The sequence below is a fragment of the Ursus arctos genome, unplaced genomic scaffold (genome assembly GCF_023065955.2).
Source record: "Ursus arctos isolate Adak ecotype North America unplaced genomic scaffold, UrsArc2.0 scaffold_34, whole genome shotgun sequence".
Lineage (NCBI taxonomy): Eukaryota > Metazoa > Chordata > Mammalia > Carnivora > Ursidae > Ursus > Ursus arctos.
Genome location: NW_026623030.1, coordinates 18230410 through 18254696, shown reverse-complemented (window position 1 = coordinate 18254696; position 24287 = coordinate 18230410). Strand labels below are relative to the sequence as shown.

Here is a 24287-nt window from a genome sequence, read left to right as displayed (position 1 = left end):
GAAACCAGTAAAGGGATAGGTCAGCACAAAATTAGGCTGGGTGCATCCTTTAGATATTGACGCAGAGAAGTGCTGTTTTGGATGTCTCTTGGGTTTCAACCCAATTAAAAGCATTAATTATTAGAATCAGGTGATTAATCCACTGATTTTATGAAAATTCACTTTTAAAAGTTTATACTCCCTCAAGTAAGTCGTTCCCTGGTATTTTTCATTGGTGTTTTAAAAGGAGGAGTGGAAGTTAATTTGCTACAAGAATGTGTTTCACGATCTCTTTGAATCTGACAGTACCATTAGTCATCCAGATATTTTGTGAGTGCAGCTCCAAACCCTCCCACACTTTCGTGGGTGGATGTCTGGTTGTTATTAGTAGTGCAGTGATAACTTTGCATTGAGATGTTTCTCCAACATGAATGCCACCCACTGGAACGTGAGGGAGGCCAAGCTCTATCTATGAAACTTTCCTCGGTTTTGAGGAGGCACCACTTTCCATCTGATCGTGTTCAGTGGATTCTGTGCTTGTTTGAGGAAAAACCTGCATTTTAAGGAAATGTAATTGTCCTGTAACGTTTCTGGGCGAATTAAGCCATGTCGTGGGTGGCTCTATAAGATTTTAGTATCATCCTGCTATCCTATAATGTAATATCATAATTCCCAAACAGTCTCATGTGCGGTGCTCAGTGTCACTGTGCTTGTGAATACCATGTTTTGGCCATATCCGCTTTGGCCCGGCAGCATGTGGCCCAGCGCGTTTTATTAGGTTGGTGTGAGACTATTAGCAGGAGAGTTTGCCTGCAGCTATGTACACGTGGGGGTTTGTGTCTGTGCCTCTGGCCTGTGTATTTAGGATTCAGATGAAGGCTTTATGAGAACAGAGAGTTTGGTTTATCTTCGTTTGTACTGATACAGAACTGGGGTTTAGTTATAATCCGTTATTGATGAACTGTGATCAAAGCAGACAGTAAAGTCCAAATGTTGATACAGAATTTGAGTCAGCAACCAAAATTTCCCTAACCTGTAGAAGTGGTCCAGAGGTGTTCTGTGTGTTTAGTTGGAGAATATCCTTGCATCATATGATGATCACGTTAGCATTTTGTAGGCACCACAGCTATCTGAGCATTGAGTAATAACGGTTTCGAATCCATCCGTTCATACTTCTAGCCAGCCAGCCGGACATGTGTTCGGTGCAGAGTTACAAGACACCAGTTGTGTTCCTGGCACTGGAGCATTACAACGCCATTCCACACAGACTTCAGCAAACCAGCACTTGTCAGAACCTAGCCCTTTTAATACACATAGTCTCCTAAGGAAATGAAACCAAGGATATAGCACAAATGTATTTAATCTCGGGGCACCTGGGTGGCTCAGACGGTTAAGCGTCCGACTCTTGATTTCTGCTCAGGTCATGAATCAGGGTCGTGAGATCAAGCCCCGTGTCAGTCTCCGTGCTGGGCATAGAGCCTACTTATGATTCTCTCTCTCCCTCCCCCACCTCATGTGTGGACGCATGTTTTCTCTCTCCCTCTCTCTCTCAAAAAAGAAAAGAAATGTATTTAGTCTTAAGAAAAGGCTTGCAGGGGTGCCTGGGTGGCACAGCGGTTAAGCGTCTGCCTTCGGCTCAGGGCGTGATCCCGGCGTTCCGGGATCGAGCCCCACATCGGGCTCCTCCGCTATGAGCCTGCTTCTTCCTCTCCCACTCCCCCTGCTTGTGTTCCCTCTCTCGCTGGCTGTCTCTATCTCTGTCAAATAAATAAATAAAATCTTAAAAAAAAAAAAAAAGAAAGAAAGAAAAGGCTTGCAAATACAGCAGGTGGTTCAGCTATTTCCAGCTCAGGTAGGAAGGATCAGAGAGAGAGAGCTCTGGTGCCCCTTGGTTTGCCTGTGTTCAGGGATCCCCAGGCTTACAGGTTCCAGAGTTTTGATATTGCCTTCTTGGGCTCTGGACTTCAGTGGCATAAATGACCTGAGTAGTGGCCGCTGTTGAGTGGCATGTGCTGGTGAGGGAAAGCAAATGTAATTGCAGTTACTCCCGCCTGCACTGTGCCGCAGTGCGGAGATCAGTGTCAGCTCTGTGACCAACCCTCTAAAATGTGTTTTTATGTCTCACATTTCCTGAATCTGTCAAAAACACTTCATCCATGAAAATGGTATTTATGATACCGTATTATCTTTATTAATTCTTTTGCTGCTTGAATTAAATTTTGCTCTCAGAGGTAGAGGGTTAGAAGATAGAATTGCCTCATTTAAGAGCATTATGTTGACGATAAGTCTCATGCCTCATAAAGGAAAGAGGAGAGACCCACTTAGGGCTCTCAGCATCATTCTATGTATTTGGACATATTTCCTAATTTAGTTCTGAAGTACTTGGCATTCGATGGCAGATTGTATTAAGCAGCACGCGGCATGCATCCTAATCAGGGAGATGTGAGTGAAGTAATCCAGAAGGCTGGAATGTGTTTGACAAGGACGCTTGCTTGGCGCTGCTGCCTCAGCTTACATCACGCTGGAAAATAATTGCTAACGTCTCCTATGATAATCACTCCCTATACATGAATGTGAAAGGACTCTGGATTGGTGGCTTGCGCTCGTCACGAGTTGAAATATCAGTCAGAGAGAGCCTTTGGAATCAGAAACGCAGCACCTGTGAGTTTGCCGCCTCCCCCATACCTACACCAGAATATGAACTCCATCTTTTGCTCAAGGTTCTATTCCAGAACACACAAACTTGGATTTTACAAGCAGGATGACTAATTTAAAATTGAAAGTTCACAAAGTAAACGGCTAATTTCCTTTTTACTCTCCCCGTAAACCTTTAAAATTTTATATATTCTTTGTTCTTGGAGAAATTTAGGAAAATAGCTCTTAGAGACCAGTTTTCTTGGGTTACTGAGTGATGTGGACTATGAAAAAGATCCGTTTTTGCTGCTGAGGTTGCTGCCATTGTTAGTGACTCCTTATTGAACACATGCTATATACTTTTTTTTTTTTTTTTTAAGATTTATTTATTGGAGCACCCAGGTGGCTTAGTGGTTAATCATCTGCCTTCGGCTCGGGTCGTGATCCCAGAGTCTTGGGATTGAGCCCCATGTTGGGCTCCCTGCTCAGTGAGGAGTCTGCTTCTCCCTCTGCCTGCTGATCCCCTTGCTTATACTCTCTCTCTCTCTCTGTCTCTCTGTCAAATAAATAAATAAAATCTTTAAAAAAAGAATATTTGAGAGAGCACACAAGTGGGGGGGCAGAAGGAGTGGGAGAGAGATTCTTAAGCAGACTCCCTGCTGAGCACGGAACCGATGCAGGGCTCACTTTCACAACCCTGAGATCATGACCTGGGCCGAAACCAAGAGTTGGACACTTAACTGACAGAGCCCCCCAGACATCCCCGTGTGCCAAATTTCTGATCAGAATTGGAAATGGAGATAAACGCAACCCCTGTGTGGGGCTTACTACCTTATGGGCCTTACCAGCAACTTAGCAACACCAAAGTGGTTTTCTCCCCATCAAGATGGACCTGAGGCCATGTGGAGGCCTTCTTACTGAAGGTGCTGAACTTCAGAGCAATGAAAAGTTATACAGGTAAATAAGTGATGATGGAACATTCAAATGCATTTTGTACGCCTTTTAGCACTAAAATGGTATCAGGAGGCGAGATAATCGTTCTGTATTGTTCATGAATAATAATAAATTCTCACATGCTGTGGAAACCCTGAAGCACCTCCATGACTCTAGGGTTTCTCAGGGCAGTGCATGGAAACTCTGACTTTAGGGACCTTTCAGGACCCCACCATCTCTGATATGCCGGTGGTCACAGTGGGTGACTCTGCAAAAAGCATTTCTTGGAATACCGCTGCTGCTTATGGAAGCTGAGAGGGCCGTAGGGCCTCTGGCGGTCCTGAACCACTCCTGAGAGGGAGTGACAAAGTCAGAGGAAGGAGATATAGGAGAAAGTATTTTCAGCTCCAGTCAAGTAGGTTCTGGAGTCAGATAAACCTTAGGTGGGTTACTTGCGTGCCTCAGGCTCCCCATTTGGAAAGGGAGAGGACCTGGGAAAGGCCGGTCATGTGCTTTGCACAAGGCTGGTGCTCAGCACTTGTAAGGTTCCTCCTTCACCTCCCCGCCCCCTAGCTTTAGGTCAAGTTGGAGTTCATCAGGAAAGCCTGGGCAGGGGGCAAGCCCAGGCAGAGGCAGCAGTCCTGGAGGGGAGGAAGTTGGGGGTGGGGGTGGGGAGAAGCAGCACTGGTGTGATGCAGGCCGGCTGGAACACAGGGACTAGTGTGGGGCAGGGCTAAAGCCATGCTTGTAGGGATAGCAGTCTGTGGTGCTTCACAAGATTCATTTTCCCGAGAATTGTTTTGGAAGAATACATTTAGAATAGGGAAGGGATGGGTCAATTTAGCTTCTTGCACAACTAATGGTGTAAGTTAATGTGAATGCTGAGTCACTTTGTGTCAAAGTCTCTGACATGAGAAGCCTTACTGGAGAGGGCTGGCACTGTGTCTTAAACATCTTTTGTCTTCACTCACATTTCCATGATTTTTGTATACCAATGACATTTGTGTCATTTTCTAATTTTTTAAAAACATGGACCCGTATTCTTGAAGCTCTGAGCAAGATTACAAGATGATTACACTGAAGTATATGATGATCATTGCTTTTCTTCTCTTTTGCCTCTTAAATTAGCTTAGGATTTTATTTAGAGCCTATTTTTCCCTCTCTTTTTTAATCAAAGTATTGCTGACATACAATGTTGTATTAGTTTCAGACGTCTAACATAGTGATTTGACTGTCCTATACGTTGTGCTACGCTCACCATGGTAAGTGTAGTCACCATCTGTCACCATACAGTGTTATTACAGTGTGACTGACTATATTCCCTGTGCTGTACTTTTCATTCCCATCACTTATTTATAACTGGAAGTTTGTATCTCTTAATCCCCTTCACCTATCCAAAGAAGATCTACAGATGGCCTGTTAATAGGGACTAATTTTTCTAATGGCTTTTTTGATTATTTATGTGGAATTTCCATCCTGGTTTACCATTCCATACCCATGGAAGAGTGTGAACTCAGAGTTGACCTTTCTGTTTGTGTCACCTCACAAATAGTTATGGCTTTGGTTTCTTTGTGACAGATGAGTCTTGGAACCAATATGGCCCAAGCAGCAAGTAGGTTTTGTTAGGGTTAAAAATTAGCTTGTTTTTCAGTTGATAAAAATCAAGGGGGGGGGGGCTATGGGAAATGTTTGTCTTTGCTCTAGAAGTAAAAAGAGTAACACTATAGAATCGGCTGCATGCTCCGGTATATAGACGTCCAGACAGTTGAAACACATGGGTAATTTGGCAGAGAGCAGGAGGAAGAAAGCACACCGAAAATGACCTGTGTGAATGGAATTTCAGGGTATTTGAGACATTTTATTGTTTTCAAATACACGTAGCAGCTTAGACAAAATATTATGTTAGAGAACTTTGCTTTTTATTCAATACATAGATGGAATATAATTCATTTACTCAGCACTCCAGTTTTGATGAGGCATCACGTTCGAGTGGGTTAATAATTATAAATTATTGAGTTGCAGATGAGTCCTAATGGACACAAAGTTACTCTTTTAAGCATCCTCTCCGTGTGTTATTAATTTGTAGGGTAAAGGAAAACTCCAGCTCAGTCCAAGTTTGAGCGATCATATTCCAGATTAAGGAATTTGAGATGAGTAATGAGGTTTACAGTGTGTCACAGTGAGGCCAGGAATCCAACAGAGTGCCCCTCACCAAATGTCCACAGTCACTGGAACCGGTGAATAGGTTAGGTTACGTGACCAAGGGGAATGAAGGGTGTAGAAGGAAGTAAAGTTGCCAATCCCCTGACCTTAAAATAGGGAGATTGTCCTGGATTATCTGGGTGAGCCCCATGTGATCGCAAGGGTCCTTCAAAGTAGAAGAGGGAGGCGGGAGAGGAGGCCAGGGTGGTGCCATGTGAGAAACTCCTGATGCCCTGTCGACGGCTTGGAGACGGAGGGAAGGGATCTAAGAGCCAGGGAATGTGGGCAGCTTCCAGAAGCTGGACAAGGCAAGGAAACGGATTCTTCCCTAGTCTTCAGCAGGGAGCATAGCTGACACCTGGGTGTTAGCCAATGAGGTCCAGAGTAAGTTTCCAATCTACAGGATTGTAAGATGTAATGGTTTGTTTCAAAACAAAAAAACAAAAACAAAAAAGAGGCCGGCAATCTGAACTGTGGGGCATGCAGAAAGAGGGTCTTCTGGGACCTGGGCCCCAGCCCTTGCTCACCTCTCCTGCTCCAGATACAGGACCGACTGACTGGACCTGGACCAAATTCAATACCCAGATCCTTTGGATCTTTCTAGGTTAGGACCTCTGGTTCAGGCTCCATCTACTCCCCTGGGCGGCCACATTGCAGTGTTACCCTGGGGTGTGAACTCTTGTTTTATGTTCACAAAAATGACATGAAAATAATTGTTCCCCAGCCCCCCCCCCCCCACTGGTCCCTGCTCTTGCCCCACCTCTGCACTCTTATGCCACCTGTCAGCATACCTCCTCATGGTCCCGTCTGGCTTTACCAGAGCAGTGGCTCCATGCTGAGGACTGTGGGCAAGGCCCTGGTGCCGGCCTTCAGCCTGGCTCTTGAGACCTGTGGCAGTCAAATTCCTGTTCTCCATCCCACAACTCCAGAATGAGTCCCTTCCTCCAGCCAGGCTGACTCAGTCCACAATATGACATGTCTATTACTAACTAGTGGAAACATTCCCTCTTTCCCTCCTGTCTCTCCATGTCCTTTCAGGAAAGGTCTGTCCAGGGTCCCGCTTACCAGAAGGAGCCTACTGACTCGCTGGCTCTCAGTGAATACCCTTCTTCTCTGACTTGTGTGGTACACGGTCTAAACCTCACCTTTTGGTACTGTTACTGCCCAGGACTCTTCCTAACCAGATTAGCATTAACTGGGAGGCAGGAAGTGAGCATTTATAGCTGAGCAATACTTCTGTCATGGTGGAGACTCATTTTTGGCTTGGGAGGCAGTATTGGTATAGTGAGGGTTCTCCAATGCCAAGGGACATAGAAAAATGTGGATCTCTGGACCCTAGCCCCAAGGTTTCTGAGTCAGGGGGTCTGGGGTGGGCCTGAGAATCTGCATATCTGGCAGGTGCTGTGATGCTCCTCGTCCTGGGGCCACACACTGCGCACCGTGGGGTAGAGGTTTAAAGAGCATGGGCTTGGAGGCCAGCCACCCAGGTTTGAATCCTGGTTGCAAAACCTCATCACTGTGTTAGTGCTGCTTCGGCCTCTCCACACCTCCCGTTTCCTCATGTGCACAGTGAGTAGATTCATGTGCCCCCCACCATATGGGATTGTGGGGAGCAGGTGAGAGACTGCATCATGGTAGTCTTTTGCACCTAAGAAAACACTATAAACATCAGCCATTATTAAGAACCATTTTCTTGGAAACCAGAAAGGCATTGTGATATGGTGGCAGACACTGACATAGGGATGGGACTGGCTGGGCTCTGCCTGCTGTGTCCTTGGCGACTCTTGTCACCTATGTAATTGGGGCAAGCTATTACACCTCTGCTTCTTCGTGCATAAAATGTAGGCAGTAGTACTTGTCTTCCACTTGGTATGAGAATCACATGGAATATTCTGAAAGGACTTATGTGAAGGAATATCAGGATTATTAAGAGCTACTATTTGTAGTGTTCTTTCTGTAAAAGCATGTCTGAGTTCATGTATATGTGTGTGTGGGTACAGTCGTGAACCACAGCTGCAGGGTGGACCATCTGCCCGACACCAAAGGCCCTGACTATTCAGTGCATTTGTTCGCTCTCCCCTGTCAGCTCTTCTGTGTGTCCGTGGTCTGATTTTAGCCGTACTCTGTCCTCTTCTAAGCCTTTGTCCGGTCTAACCTGGGGCCAAGCTCAAAGTCACCAGCCTTGTCAAATGGGAGCCAAGAGCCCAGCCAGCGTGACAGCCTGCGCGTCAGGTCCGGTGTTAAGTCTGCAGGCTTGCAGACACCGTCACATAGTCTGCAGCCTCCGTTTGCCTCCCTGTATGAAAGCAATGGATGAACTTTCTCGTGGCAGCAGTGAGCAGTTACCTGTGGTTACTGTTGGTGAAGCACTTTGAGACCCGCTGTGCTCTTTGTTACCATGAGGCATGTTGGGAGCCTACCAGGGGGATGGGAGGATTTTCAGCTTTCGGTGCTGCGTTTGCATAATAAGTATAATCTCTTCGTTGGGCTGAGCGCTCTGATGAGGAACACTTCCTCTTGGTTTTAGGTACCCCTTCACGGGTTCTTTGTGGTCACACCTCTGTTCCTTATTCTAGCCCGAGGACAGAGATGGTCTAGAGAGAGCCCTGCAGCAAAGCAGAGAGCCCTATTCGCCTCGCTCCACAGAGCAGACCTGCCGGCCTTTATTATTTCCAGCATCTCTGGATGTAGGGTTGAGAGAGTGGGAGAGGAATTGGGATTACGTCTGCCTGCATTTTCACCCGAGCGTGCTCTTGCTGTCTGGGTTCTTTTCAGGTTTAGGTCACAATAGGTGTTGGTTTGGCCTCGCTCTGGTCCTTTGTAGACATCTGCCCACACCACAAAGCCCCCACGTTTGGCACGGACCGCGGTGATTGGCAGCGCCTTCCCAGGCAGAGTCCAGTCCTGGAACAGCGGGGGTTGCAGGTGCGTTGGCACGTGCTGGTGGGGAGCGCACACGGGCCTTGCCTACCCAGCGCCTGGCGACACTCAGCAACACCGTCCCATCCCTGAAATATCTTGGCCTTGTGGGCTTGTCACTCCAATTAAAACTTAAACATGAAAGCAGCCCAGGCTGCTGCTCCCTTTGTGCTGCATTTGAGTGTGGCCTGTGCCAGCAGCATGTCATGGAGACTGTGGCGGGGGTGCCACACTTCAGGGATCTGCGCTCGTGTCGGGGCTCTGTTTCTTCAAGCCTTGCGTCTTGCTGGTCGCTGCCGCTAAGTGCACCTGGGAGGCAAGTTTCTGTTTGCCAACAGAAAGTCACCTTTGGGATGGTGGGGAGAGCCATTGCGCACACGTTCACCGACACGCCGTGTTACCAAGCCTCCTGCTCGGACTTCTCTCTGGCAAGGACTTACAAAATAGTCTCTCTGGCTGATTGTCAAAAATTACATCATATCGGAGTAAACTGCTTTTAAATCAGACATCCATTATTCATGTATATTAACTGCTTTTTTATTTTTTTATTGGCTGTTTTGTGTATGATTTACTCTTTTCTCACTAGGTTCCCCCTCCCTCCCCAATTGTCTGTCTTTCTCATCGTTTTTTTAAATCTTAGCTCATCTGTGAATTTATAGAGGCTGTTCACTTAGCTTTGTATGTGAGCATGAATATGCAGACCCTGCATTTTTTTGTAGGGAAATTTTTAACCACATTTTTGCGGGTCATATTTATGTTGGGTCAGAAGAGCAGCTTGGGTCGTTCATATGAGTAAATTCTACCCCAAAGAAGGAGAAGCCTTTTTCTTTTGTATCTTTTTTTTTTTTAATGGGCATTACTAGTCTTGCACTTCAAGATCTGTACAGAATGAAACTGTACCTCCCACTTCTGAAACAGATAAATACGGTGCCATGAGTGCAAAAGCAAATTGACTTAATGTGTTCATCTGTATGCGTGGAGCAGATCTCTACTGTAGGCCGGTGTGCCGTTGGCCTGTGATCGATAGATACAGGCAGAGATGTGTAGCACTTACTCATTCTTTCATCAGATACGTACTGAGTCCCTCCTATGTGCCAAACACGGCACAGGTCTGCAGGAAATATCTGTCCACTGCAGACCGTACTGCTGGAGGGTCCCCTGGGCTGCTGGCATCTTTGTGGTCGTGGTGCATTGCCCTGTTTGGAATAAGGACTGGACTCGGTCTGTTCTACCTACGTAACCCCAAATCGGCATTGTTGTTGTAGATAGTCAGTATTTGCGTACTTTTAAGCACATTTACCTGAATCTTGGCTCACTGTTCCTTCCAGCATCTCAGGCCTTTTTTCTGGAATGATTTTCCATCTTCCAAGAGTATATTCTTTAGAAGTTCCTTTAGTGAGGGTCTCTCAGGCACAGGAGTTCTCTGTGTTTTTATCCCAAAAATCTCTCTATTTCACTTCAGTCTGAGGTAGTTTTTCTGGTCCTTTCTAATTGTAGGCTGACAGTTCTTTTCTCTCATCCCTTTGAAGAGATTATTGGTTTTGACTCCACTGGGCACTTGGCTGTCAGTCTAACGGCCATTGCTCTCGGGACTCTTTCTCTGCTTTTGTCTACTTTGAAGATCTTTTCCTTACTTTTCTGTGGTTTCTCTCTGATGTCTGTAGGTGTGCATGTACTTTTATTTTTCCCCTTTGGGATTTCTCGTGCTTCCTCAATTCCAGTTGTAGAACATTCGGAGCCATTGTCAGAGTCTTTGTCTCCCTCGTCCTGTCTGTTCTTTCCGTCTGGAACTCAGGTGGGTGTACGTTGGACCAGCTTGTCCCTCCTCTGTGCTGTGCACCGCTCGCTCACACCTCCCATCTCTGCCTCTCCGTGTTGCATTCTGAGTGATGCCTTCAAATCTGTCTTCGGTTCACAGAATTCTCTTGGACTCTCATTAGTTGTTTAGCTCATCCATTGCCTTTTTGATTTCTAGAAATTCTATTTGTTTTGTTTTTCCCAAGGCTACTTTGCTGCTTTTGATCCCTCACCCTCTTCTATTTCTGTAAACATTTTCAGCATGCATTTTTGTTTTATCTAATAGATATCTGATATCCTTGGAAGTCTAATTGTTCTGTTTGTTTTCTACCTCATCTATGATTTGTTTCTTTCTGTATTGGGGATTTTTTTTTATTGTTATTATGAGCTCATATTTGGCTGATCTTGATTTGTAGGTTTCCTAAGGGGCCTGGGTTGAGAGGGTCTTCCTCCTGAGAAAACTCAGGTACCAGGAGACATGTTACCAACCTGAAAATACTTTAATTATTAGGCATGGGGATTTTTGGCCTTGCAGGTAGTATAAATTCAAAGTCTGAAGCTGTGTGAGGGCAGACCCAGAGCCCACATTTTTCATCCTGAGCTGAACCTGAGGCAGACAGGTTTCCAGGTAGGCTTTCTTTGCCAGTGGATTGGCCTTTTCCCTGCTTTGCTTTTTACTGAGTGTACCTATCCATACAACGGCCCCAGTTGTAGGCAGACATCTCGGTTCTGGTATTCCATTTGGTGCTGGCTGGAAACTTTGCCTCCTCCTTCCCCAGTTCTAGGCTCCTGACATTGGCAGATGTCCTCCGAGCAGCCCCTGACATGAATGCCACTTCCTTTTCTGGTTTTAGCGCCCTCCTCATTTTTGGCTCCTCAGAATTTCTCTGATTTCTTAGGAGTTAAACAGAATGTCTGAAGAACGTTTAATAGACTGAAACTTATCCAGCATTTTCAGTGTTTGTAAATAGGAGGGTTTCCCACATATTCTAGTCTGCTGTGTTGTCAGGGTAAAACCTTAGCCTGGATACAGTTAGGGTGTTCTAGAATCTGGATGTTCTGGAGAGAGATCTGTGGAACCTCCTATTTTGAGTAGGGTGAAGTGATTCTTTGTATAAGCCAGTAGCAAAATTAGGCATCCCGAAATGGGGGGAAAATGTGTCAAGCAAAAGAAGGTGTCTCTGGGTATTTATTATGAACTAGACTGTGGTGAGCTCTGGGTTTTCCGGATACCGTGTACTGATCAGTTAATCTCCAAGCACATGTTGGGTCCTTGATCGGTGCTGCAGGAATGAACGATAGGATTTCTGCCCCAAGGAACTTTGAGTCTAAGTCTGAGCAGTGTTTTATAGCATGTAGCATGCTGCTTGGTAACAGAGCCTCAGGTGGCCTGCCCAAAGCTGTGTCCAGTGTTTGAGAACACAGGTCTGTAAAAGAACCTGGTGTGCAGTTCAAGACGGCACCTTGGGAACACCAGCTGAAGTCTGTAGACAGTAAATACTGTCAGTACTGACAAGAGGGGAACTTGTCAAATTGAACTCTGCCAAGGGCAGAGAGAGCACAAAATAAGCTTAATTGGGATGGAAGAGGAGAGAACATGAGGATTATTTGCTTTACTCTCTAGAATTTGGCTTCTTACCATGACTATCCCTCTCAGAAGAGCAAAGTATGTGTGGTAATGATGGGGGTGGCTTCTTAGGGAATCAAGAAAGAAAGTAGGTAGATTTTGTCATCTCTAAGGATTTCAGATATCCTCCCCCACACCATGACTTTTATCTTTGACTCTCTCAACCCAGTATCTCTCAACCTTTAGCTCTCTTTGTCACTTCCCTTTTTTAAAATGGCAGCAGACAAGTCATCTTTAAACCACTGTGCTTTTCTATTTTTTTTTTTTAAGATTTTATTTATTTGTTAGAGCACAAGCAGAGGGAGTGGCAGGCAGAGGAAGAAGGAGGCTCCCCGCTGAGCAAGGAGCTCGATGTGGGACTTGATCCTAGGACCCTAGGATCATGACCTGAGCCGAAGACAGATGCTTAACCAACTGAGCCACCCAGGTGTCCCCCACCGTGCTTTTTTAAATGCCACCATCTTTTAAGGAAGCCTTCTGACCACTCCTCACTCCTTTGGAAAGGCAGTGCTGGGGTCCTGAGGAGGTGAGCCAGCTGCTCAGGTTGTTGGTGTGATGCCTTTGGCAGATGGAGGAGTATGAGGAGGACTTACTGATGGGTAAGTTTAAAATCAAAACAGAAATGGAGTTCCTTTCTTCATTCATCAGTGCATGACCAAAAGTCTGGGACTCCAAGGCTCTATAATCTCTTCGTAGTGATTTCTATATGCAACCAGTCCTTTCATTTGAAGGTAACAGCAGTCCCAGATTTAGGAAACACTTGCAGTGCGATATTCAGTTCTCACTGGGTGGGCGAAGGACCTCACCCCACTGCAGGAACAGTAGCTGTTTCTCAGCTCTTTCCTTCATGTTTTGGTTGGAAAGCCAGTCCTGGGTACACTAAATATTCTGGGTCAGCCCTGGAAGGTACAGGGCCCATCTGCACGAGGGCATCCCCGATGCCCTGTGGCTGCCACCTCCTTCCTGATTATACCCTGCCACCCCTGCTGTTACAACACCAGATGCGAGGACACGGCTGTAAGGTCGTTCTCCTCAGAGAGGCAAGTCCCATGTATGGAGGAGCAGGACAGCCGTGCAGGGGGGGCCGTGCAGCAGCTGGTGAAGAGGTCGGTCGTTCCAGCTGGCTTGGCAGCAGGCTGACGCTTCTGCACGTTATCCACCATCCCTGGTCATTCCAGTACCTACTGCAAAGATGATTAAATATATGTTGACTTAACTGTTGAACGAATTACATTATTGATCTAAAAAATTAGAAAGAACCCAAGTAGCCATCAGCATGAAATTACATTTCCATAGAGAAATTCTATGCAGCCATTAAAAAGAACAAGATCTATCTATAGAGACTAATGATGAAAGGACTCTCATGTTGTTTAGGAAAAACAAGTTGTAAAACAATATAATCCCATTCAGAGAAAAAAAACATTTATACACACAGAAACAGACAAGGCAAATCTACGTCAGTAAACAAGTCTAGCAGTATATATGCTGAACTGCTGAAGTGTGGTTATTTCTGAGATCTACAGAATGTTACCACTTCTTGTAATTCTGTTAGAATTTGTTACAAGCTATATTACACTTGAAATCAGGAAAAAAATATAGATTGTTTAAGAAAAAGATTTCAAAGAAATCTGAACAGCTGCCGAAATGGAAGGTTTGGATTCTAAGGCTAGGATTTATGAAAATACTTTAAGGTTTCTAAGAAGGAAAAAAAAGAAGGAACTTTCTGCTGAAGTTCTTCTTAAACAATGCTTGTTTCCATCAGGTGCACTCTTGATAGATCTCTCCCTGGCAGCCAAAGAGCAAGGCACACCCAGTGTCCTCTGATGGCCCGCGCGTCTCCTGTAGTTCTCTCTGCACAATAGATGCCGGTCTTAACCTTGTCACTTGAGATCATGCTTAAAATAAAACTTTGCTCTGTAATCACTTATGTAGGCTCTTTTGTAACATGCACTTGGTACTTAAAGGGAAAAATCCCCAGCAATATCTATTGATTTGGCGGTCACATTAGTGCAGAACATTTTCTTTGAGATTTTAGCTCTGAGTAGTATTTTCCTTCTTTCCAGCATATCCATACACCTCTGAGAGGGAGTCAAGTGGCCATGGGTTGAGATTCACCCAACTGGGGCAATAAAGAGAAAAATTAGTCTAATGCATGGTCTTAACAAGAGGGGGAGTGTGAGCATGAATAATTAATCTCACTCGTCTGTGGCAATCAGATAAAATGAAGTCCCATTTGCTCAACCTTATTAAAAGAGAGAGAGTGTGGGAGGGAGGGAGAGAGAAATGGTAAAGGTCGTTAAGGGACTTTTAACATGGAAAGAACCGCCTCTGAGATGGGTAATGTGTTTTCTAATCTCTGTGGTCTTTAACTAACCCTAATGGTAAAGGTACTCTTCGGATATTCTGATTCATTGAATTATTAAACATTTCAGAAAATACTTGACTCTTTTGACTACGAACTTTGATGCCTTTATGATGAATTTGCAGTCTTTCTGAAGAGGGATCAGATTTCCCCATGTCACTCATAGATGACCCATCCACTTGTCAAAAAAGAAGGAGAAAAAGTAAAGACAGACTCAACACCAGATTTTAATTCTTACGTTTATCATGGACATTTGCACATTAGAGGCTTCCTACTATGGAAGTTGAAAACAAAAAGAAATTGGGTCCAAGAACTCTACCAAAAGCTCTATTATTATACAGAAATGAGGAAAATTACCCTTATGAGAGACCATGAGGTTGCTGTTAATTTTTTTTCTCCCTCCAGGAGGTGATTTTATGCAGCTTTTAGGTTATTTACTATAGATAGAAGATTTGATTATTTCTATGTTCTTAATTAGTAGAATAACTTTTTTTCCGGGTATTTTAGAATTGTTGAGATTTTTTCAGAATTATTAGAATTGTTGGAATTTTTCAACCTTTTTTTTCAACTGCATGAAAACAAAAATAAAATTTAGCTTGTTCTCTGTAGTCTTAATGGATTAGGAAGGCATTTTAAAATTTGAAACAGCCCATTTTCCTTTCAGGTGCTGCTAGCAACAGTTAATTAAAGTGATAGTCGTGTTTTAACTGTGAAGCATTTCCAAAGATTCACTTGTTAGAAATGTGTGTTGACAAGATCGTGGTTTTCAAGGTGGAGACCATCAACCTCTCAATACTGAAATAAGAATCTGTATCATGATAAACTGATAAATGTAAGGTTGAGAAGAAAAAGCACATCATTTTCATGTGTGTGCGAAGGGAGGCGGACCTCTCTACAAAATATTAACGTTCAGTCATTTTAACCACACGATCAACAGAATGCATGCTGAGAAGGGTGTGTGTGTGTGTGAGAGAGAGAGTGAGTGAGAGGAGGGGAGGGAGAGAGAGAATGAGGGGGCTTTTGAACTGTGAGTTTTGGGGCACAGGGGCTGTATCTTAAGTATTTACAACAGTGACTAATCCATAGCAAGCATTTTTTTTTTTAAGATTTTATTTATTTATTTGAGAGAGTGCAGAGGGAGAGGGAGAAGCAGACTCCCCACTGAGCAGAGAGCCTGCTGCGGGGCTCGATCCCTGGACCCTGAGATAATGACCCAAGCTGAAGGCAGATACTCAACCGACTGAACCACCCATGCACCCCCATAGCAAGCATTTAACATTAATTAATTGAATTACTAAGATTTTTTTTAGTAAATTACTTAATCTTTAGAAAGATTCCTTACAAATCCTTTTTTTTTTCTTTTTGCTGGAGAGAAAGCACAGAAATGTTCAATCATAATGAGTACGTTGTCTAGAGATCAAGGATACTTTATTTGCTTCCATACCTTTTAGAACAGAACCTCCTAAAATTAGCAAGTGGAAAGTGGCTGGAGAGAGAAATGTTTGGGAATGTCAATTATACCTCAGTTAAAAAACTTTTTTAAACCTTTGGGAGTAAGACTTTGTGTTCTGGTTTGTAGTTTAGTCTAAAAGAATCATCTGTCATATAGTGATTAACTATCTATCCTTCTGGAAATATTTACCGTTCTTTTTTTTACCTTCTGGGATAGCAATAGAGAGAGGGGAAAAATAAGAGAACACAGGCTAGCTCATCTGCGGACATCAGAAAATCAGAAAGCAGCTTCCAAATCTGACGCAGTCAGCGACCCTTAGTTTCCATGCTGCTCTTTCTGGGTTGGGAAGTTGGGATATCTAATGTCCCCATTTGGCATTTTCCTTTGTGTCCTATGATTTTGTACCTTGGCCTGAGGAATTCTCTGGATGTTCTTTTGTGTTCTTTTGCATTTCCTTTTGTCATTCTAAGAGCCATATCCCTATCCTGGAAAAGGTCAGGAAATTACCAGGCAGAACATCTCCCTTATGGGGAGCTGGTTACCATGCCGGAATGAGAAGTGTTGGATGGAGGCCTGCTGTATGCAACTGCACACCCACGTATCTTCCTTCCTTCCCAGATCCTGGTGTACAGCCTGGAAGCAGAACGTTGCCTCTCGAAGCTGGGCAACGCACTTGGTGATTTCACTTGCGTCAACCTCAGGGACAGCCCTCCCAACCTCATGGTCAGTGGCAACATGGACAGGAGGTAGGTGTAAGTGAAGAGCCACGTTTTGCAGGCACAACCACTTCTGCCAGGGCTTTGCCCCTCTGCCTCCGCCGTGCTCGCTCGTTCCCTCTGCTGCTCACACGGCTCCGTTCTCACTCCACAGCCTTGCCCGCCTCAGTTCAGCCTGATCCTTAAACACCGTCTCTGTGAACTTGGAGAACAAAGTGCTGCATTAGGTAATAGTTGGACAGAGCTATGTCTCTGCCTCGTTTCTGAAACACCATGGGAAGGTGGTCTTTTAAGCCATTTGGTGGACACAGTTGGTAGAAGGTCCAGTGAGACCACTTGGAATATCTTTTGTCCCCCTGCTGCAAAATTTGTTTGGCATTTAAAAGCTCACTTTCTAATATTAAAAACAATAACCTAAGGGCTGAATCATGCTCAACAGAATAGGGTTGCCTGCCAAATGATGTCAAGAGTGTATTTCGGAACACTATGGTGTCCCTCTGGTGATGGGGGAAAGGGACTCGATGGGAACAGATTCCCGTTTCTGTTTAGCTGATTAGCAGTCTTCTCTTTAACGCTTTGGCTTAGGGAGTCGGGTTTTCCTGCTGCAGGGTCCAGTGCCAGCCACGGACGCTCCAGGAACCATCAGCACGAAAGGATTAAAGTGTTTGAAAAGACCCTCTGAGTCCAAATTTTAGGTCTTTTTCCCTCCCCATCCCCTCTCCCCCTCCCTCCTTGTCTTTTCTTTTCCTTGTCTTTTTTTTTTTTTTTTTTTTTTTTTGGCTGGTTATCTGCCTTGTCTGATCCAGTGCCCCGAAGAGAGGTAGCATGGCTGGAGGCCAGGGTCTGCCGGCGCCCCCTCCCCCGGGCCCGGCCCCGGGCTGCAGGTGGTGGGCTGCTCGGTGGGGGGGTCAGATCGCGAGGCGGGCACTCCTGCGTGCCAAGTCTCAGACCTCTGCCGTGCCAGTCACCAGTGCGGCAGCTTGCAAAAATAATTATCGTGTCAAAGAATATTTTCAACTCCTGACCTTCACCTCTTTACTACCCCCTTCCCCTAGAGCAGAAAGATAGCTTGAGTGTGCGCTATTGAAAGAAAATTGTTTCTCAAGGCTTCCTAAAATGGCTGATAATTTTTGACTCAAGAATTGAACTCCTCAGTGTATGTCCAGTTTTTTCCCTAACAAAACAAAACAAAAACTAGGCTTGATAAGTGGCCCCACATGTGGCACAGCAAATGAATCCAGTCAGTTTGCAGTTTACTCCCATGTTGTACTTCCCAGACTGAGCCGTAGAAAGGCTCCACGCTTCTCTGATAGGATCCCCCCACCCCAGGGACCGAGCGGCTACTACTCTCTTTCCAGGAGAGCAGATGCGGGGGCTTCTCGGGGGCACCCAAGTGGAAGGGTTTAGGGCTGTGGCTTATGCTTCGGAGTTTGCGGCATGAGCGTCTAGGTGTTCGACTACAGCGAGGCTCCCAGGAAACCAGAGCGGTGTCCCAGGGGAGAGGCCTCTGCGGCCTGCATAACTTAGCCCTGAAGTCGGCTGCAGGGGGACGGTTAAAGCCAGACTGTCCTGACCCTTGTCAGCCCAACAGCGTCCTGTCTTAGGAGACCTACAAACTCCTTAAAGTTGGCTTTGTCCTCGGGAGCAGGGCTGCCAGAAGAGGAGCTAAAGGCCCTGTGTAAAACGGCTCTCTGGTCATGTTCAAGTGCAGATCTGACCATGTGAAGTCTGTGGCATTAAGAAACCAATGCTATGGTGCGGGTTTTTGGTTTTGTTATGTTTTTTAATCCTCTGTCTGTAAAGAACAGACTAGTGGCTTGGAGTTGAGAGGGGGTATTCAGAGTGGCGTTCCATCAGGGCAATCCTTGATCTGGGCCAGCTGTTTGACCGCTGCTGGGACATCAGGGGCTCGCCATCGTATAGGAGGTAATAGGAGGTCGTCCTCACGAATCAGAATAGTAGTGTAAGCCAAATGAATTGGAAACATGGGGGTTAAAAAATTATACGTCTGGAAAAAGGAAAGAATAAGGAATCTAGACTTTCAAATCTAGTAGAGGGAAGGGGTGTGCGTGTGTTTTCCCAAAGGCTTAATAGCTGGGAGTCAGATCTTGTTAGAGCTGTACACGCGGCTCTTACAGCTTATGTTTCATCTCAAAAGTGGGAGTAAGGGATCAAATACTATGAAGAGAACTAGGTACTTGGTTGTCACTTAATGGCCGATGCTATTTTTTAAATGTGGAACCTTTTTTTTTTTTAATTTAAACTTAATTTCTGCTCTGCTCTCTTAGTACTCTGTCAATAATGAGAATGAAGTGGACTCTAAAGATACATAAAACTGTCCCAGGTTAAGACAAAAATAATTTTTCATGAACGTAAGGAAATTAGCAAACACGGGTGGAATTTTGTGAGGAGTTTTTTGGGGGGGGTGGACGGAGAGGCTCAAATTTAAAGCAAAAGAATAGCTCACCTAGCATGCCACCCTTTCTAGAAAAAACAGAGTCTGATAAAGATGAAGAGAATGAGTAGGGTGGAAACAGCGATTGTTGGATTGTGCTTCTCCCTTGCTGGACGAGAAGGGCTGTAAAGAGGGGAGGGGGTATGGCTGTGCACGAGAATGTTAGCCTAATAGATCACTGACTTCTTCTGAATGCACATTTTGTCCTTTTCTGCTAAACCAAGAAGAACGAGGAGTAACATCAGGAGTGGTGTGTGTCCAGCATTAGGACTGGACGCTCGTGTCTGCTCTCCTCACCAGTGTCCAGCGCTCAGTGAGTGCGCAACATGGGTCCTGTATTTATTCTTTTTTTTTTTTTTTTAAGATTTTATTTATTTATTTGACAGAGAGAGACAGCCAGCGAGAGAGGGAACACAAGCAGGGGGAGTGGGAGAGGAAGAAGCAGGCTCCCAGCAGAGGAGCCTGATGTGGGGCTCGATCCCATAACACCAGGATCACGCCCTGAGCCGAAGGCAGGTGCTTAACCGCTGTGCCACCCAGGCGCCCCCTGTGTTTATTCTAAGATGGCCTTTTTACATTTTCACAGCTGTGCAATCAGGACGTGTCCTTTATAAGGATATCTCAAAATTAATTGGCAGCATTTTTAGATGTTACACAAACTAACGGTGCTTCTTACGATCAATGGTGTTTTCAACTAAATGAAAGTATGCATTTGCTCGATGAAGGCAAAATGGATTAACGTTAGACTTAGGAATGATAACATTTATGAGAAGCCTGACTAGGTTACCAAGAGGAAGAGTGAAGGAAATAGGCCATTTTGTTGTTAAATCTCTACATTTATGTCTTCTACCGAATTTGGGAAGTTTGTGGCCGTTATTTCTTCAGATGTTTTTTCTGCACTAATCCCTTTCTCCTCTCCTTCTGGGACTAAATGATGTCATCCCACAGGCCATTGATGCTCTCTGTTCATTTTCTTCCCTAAACTTTCCCTTAGATTACGTAGTAACTCTTCAGTTTAACTTCAGGTTCACTGACTCTTTCCTCTGTCATATTCATTTTCCTACTGGGCCTTTCCAGTGAATTTTTTATTTCTGATTTTTTTAGTTCAAAATTTGCATGTAGATCTGTTTCTCTGATCAGAACATTATTCTTTCTTACCATTTTACCTTTAACCTCCTGGAATGTAGTTACAAAAGCTGCTTTTAAAGTCATTGATGATTCCCCAAATCTGGGTTGTTTTTTCCCTTGAGAGTGGGTCACTTTCCTGGGGTTTTTTTGGTATTTTTTGTTTGTTTCGGTGGGAGTGGGGGGTGGGGTGTGTATGTCAAGTAATTTTGGATTGTACCTTAGATATTTGGAATGTTTTGTTGTGTCCACTTTGGATCCTGTTGTATAATCCTCTGGAGAATGTTAAGATTTTTGTTTTAAGGGGCACCGGGGTGGCTCAGTTGGTTAAACATCTGACTCTTGATCTCAGCGTCATGAGTTCAAGCCCCATGTTGGACTCCACGCTGGGGGCATGGAGCCTACTTTAAAAAAAAAAAAAAAAAAAAAAGATTTTTGTTGTAAATAGGCAGTCACCCCGGTTAGGTTCAGACTGCAAGTTCTGCCTTGCCTCCTGTGGGTGGTGAGTCCAATGTCAGCTCAATTTTCAAAGGCCTTGTTAATGCTTCTCTGGCTCTGTCCCACACGTTACCCAGGGGTTAGTCTGGGATGATAATGTTTTTTTATCTTTTTAACTTAAGTATAGCTGACATACAATGTTATATTAGTTCAGGTATACAACATAGTGATCCAATAATTTTAGCCATTTATCCATTATCACCGGGATAAGTATAGTTACTATCTATTACCATACAACATTCTTGACTGTATTCCCTGTGCTGTACTTTTCATCTCTGGGACTTATGTTATACCTGGAATTTTGTACTCTTAATCTCCCTCACAATTTTGCTCATCCTTCCACCCCCCTTCCCTCTGGCAACCACCAGTTTGTTCTCCGTATTTATGAGCCTGTTTCTGTATTTTGTTCTCTTGTTTTGTATTTTAGATTCCACATCTGCGAAATCATACGGTATTTGTCTTTTTCTCTTTGACTAATTTCTCTCAGTATAGTACCTTCTAGGTCCATCCATGTTGTAAGTGGAAAGACTTCATTTTTTATGGCTGAGAATATTCCCTTGTGTATATATTCCACATCTTCTCTAGCCATCCATTCATTGATGGACGCCTAAATTACTTCCATATCTCACTCTTGTAAATAATGCCCTGGTAACACAAGAGTTGCAGGTATCAGGTTAGTGTTTTTGTTTTCTTTGGGTAAATAACTGGCGGTGGAATTTTTTAATTTTTTGAGGAACCCCGATACTGCTTTCTACAGTGGCTGCACCAATTTCCATTCCCACTAACAGGGCCCAGGGTCCCCGTTTCTCCACATCTTCACCAACACTTACTTCCTTTTGATACTGGCCATTCTGACTGGCATAAGGTCGTATCTCATTGTGGTTTTGATTTGCATTTCCCTGGTGATTAGTGGTGGTGAGCATCTTTTCATTGTCTGTTGGCCATCTCTGTGTCTTCAGAAATAATGTCTACTCAGGTCCTCTGGAAGCAGCATTGTTTTAAGTCTTAGCTGACCTCTCAGAGCCTTTGCTGTACTGCGTTGGACCTGTCCTGCCCAGCTCAGAGATGAGCCTGAGATCTGTGTGGGGTCTTGTACAAATAATAACAGGCTCTCCTCCAGTTTCTTCCTCTCTTTATCCCTATACTTTCCAGCCTTCGGGGGCTCCTTTCTCTTGGGCTTCTGTTTTCCCTGCCTGGTTCGTGACCACCACGCAGCTCTGTGACTGGAGACTGCCTCTGGGGCAAAGCAACAGAGGAAAGAGAGGGAAGAGCCCCACAAAGACACCCCTTCCCCATACACACATTCTTGGGACTGCAAGGGCCCTTTCCCTTGGTTCTTCAGAAGGGTGGGCGTTGCTTCCAGAGTCTGAGCTCCTGCGCTACCACACAACTCTTGAAGCTCATACTTGGGGCGTGGCTGAGAGAGAAGAGGGAGAAAATGGGAAACCCTTTCCCCATGTGGCCACTGCCTCCACAGCCCACCATCCAGAGTTGACTCTTCAGCGTCCGCTGGTATTTGTTTTGTGTTTCGTCCAGAGGATTTGGTTGCGGTCAGCAGGACACAGGCAGTAATGGACTCCATTCCTCTTGGCCAGAACCAGAACTCTTACTTTCTCTTCAGTGATTTAAATAAATGAATAGTTGGCAGTCGGGAGCTGTGTAAATGAGGCTCCTTTCCACTCTGTCTGTTCTCAGTCTCCTCATCGGTGACCTGCTCGTTCACCACCATGAAACTGGGGATCTGGAACAGAGCAGCTCATCAGTGCTCTGCAGGGAGAATCTAAATAGGAGTTGGTGGTAAGGGCCTATGTCAGGATGGGAGTGGGCTGCCAAGGCAACAGTCACTGCACCAACAATTCTCACTGCCTTTCTCGCCCTGGAATGTCAAGATTAGTTTTTAAATTTTTAGCAGCTTTATTGACATAAATGCACATGCTACAATTTGCCAATTGTACAGTTCACAGGGTTGAATTGTATGGTGTTCACAAGGTTGTGCACTCATCTCCATCACCCCAAAAAGAAACCTGTACCCGCTAGCAGCCACTCCTCATTTCCCTCCAGCTCTAAGCAACCACTGTTCTATTTTCTATCTCTATGAATCTGTTTCGGACGTTTCACATAAACGGTATCCTATAAAACGTGACCTTTCGTGACTGGCTTCTTCCACTTAGCATGGCGTTTCCAAGGCAAACTTGCACCATAGCGTGAATCACTACTTCATTCCTTCTGCGGCCACATGGTGCCACTGTATGAATACACCACATGTATTCGTTCATCAGCTAATGAACATCTGGGTTGTTTCCACTTTTTAACTCTTACGAACACTGCTGCATCGTTCAAGTACAGATGTCTGTGTAGACGTAGGTTTTCAGTTTTCTTGGCTATCTAGTGAGGAGTGGAATTGCTGGCTTTTATGGTAACTGTTGAACCTTTTCAGGAACTTCCAGACTCTTTTCAAAATTGGCTGCGCCATGTGACATTCCCACCGGCAGTGGGCGACAGTTCTCATTTCTCCACGTCCTCGCCAGTCCGCACTCCTGTCCCTAATTATAGCGTAACGGGTGTGAAGTGGCAGCTCATGGTGGTTTTGATTTTCATTCTCTTGGTGGCTAACGCTGTCGTACATCCTGTCGTGTGCTCTTTGGCCTTGTCGGATTCAGATCCGAGGCGTCCATTCAGATCCTCGGCCTGTTCTTCTAGCTGGGTTACTTGTCTGTTTATTGATTGAGTTGTAAGAGGCTTCCATAGATTCCAGATACCAGTCCTTTATCAGATATGATTTGTAAGTATTTTTTTCCAGTCAGTGGGTTGTCATGCTCTTGGTGGTGTCTTTTGAAGCATGGAAGTTTTTAATTTCGATGAAGTTCAGTTTATCTGTTTCGTTCTGTCACTAGTGCTGTCGGTGTCACACTGAAGAGGCCATTTCCTAGCCCAGGGTCATGAAGATTTACTCTTTCTGTTTTCTTCCAAGAATTTTTCTACATTTGGCTGTTCCATTGAGGTCCTGATGCAGTTACAGTTGAGTAACTGCAGTAGTTGTGTATGTTGTGAGGTGGGAGCCCAGCATTCTTTTGCGTGGATGTCCAGCACTATCTGTTGAAAAGACTATTTTTTGCCCCGTTGAACTGTTCAGCACCATTGGTGAAAATCAATTGACCATAAAATAGAGTGGTTATTCTAGGTATAGTCGTCTGATTAAAATTTAAAATCGAGAAGGATACTAAAGTAAGCTAAATATTTCCATGTTTCCAATTTGGGATCGTGTGCCTTATTTGGGGGTGGGGGTTATGTACCTCACCATTATTGCCCGCAGGTGGCATCACGGGCTGGCTTGCTGGGGATCGCAGGATGTTTGCAGAGCTCTTCACGGTCATCCGACGCCGGCCCCACAGAGGAAACGGCCAGAAAAGTCGAGTGATCAGTCTGAGGGCCTCCTGCTCGTTATGGGCAACACAGGGAGAGCTCCAAGCCTCAGAGATACAGCTTCAAACTGCAGTGCTCCAAGCAGAGCCTAGAGTTGGATCATTAAATTGGGTCGTTCTACTTAAAACTGTACATTCTTCTAGTTGCTGTTTACAGCGAATCCT

At 44.9% G+C, this 24287-nt stretch overlaps 1 protein-coding gene across 1 annotated transcript in view; it reads left to right on the top strand.

Annotated features, from left to right (window-relative positions):
• FBXW8 (F-box and WD repeat domain containing 8) overlaps positions 1-24287 on the top strand; it is a 116559-nt gene that overhangs the window by 80883 nt on the left and 11389 nt on the right. Inside the window, exon 8 of the mRNA XM_026514961.3 lies at positions 16525-16652. Within this exon, the coding sequence (XP_026370746.2) occupies positions 16525-16652 (128 nt within the window). The remainder of the gene's footprint in view (positions 1-16524; positions 16653-24287) is intronic.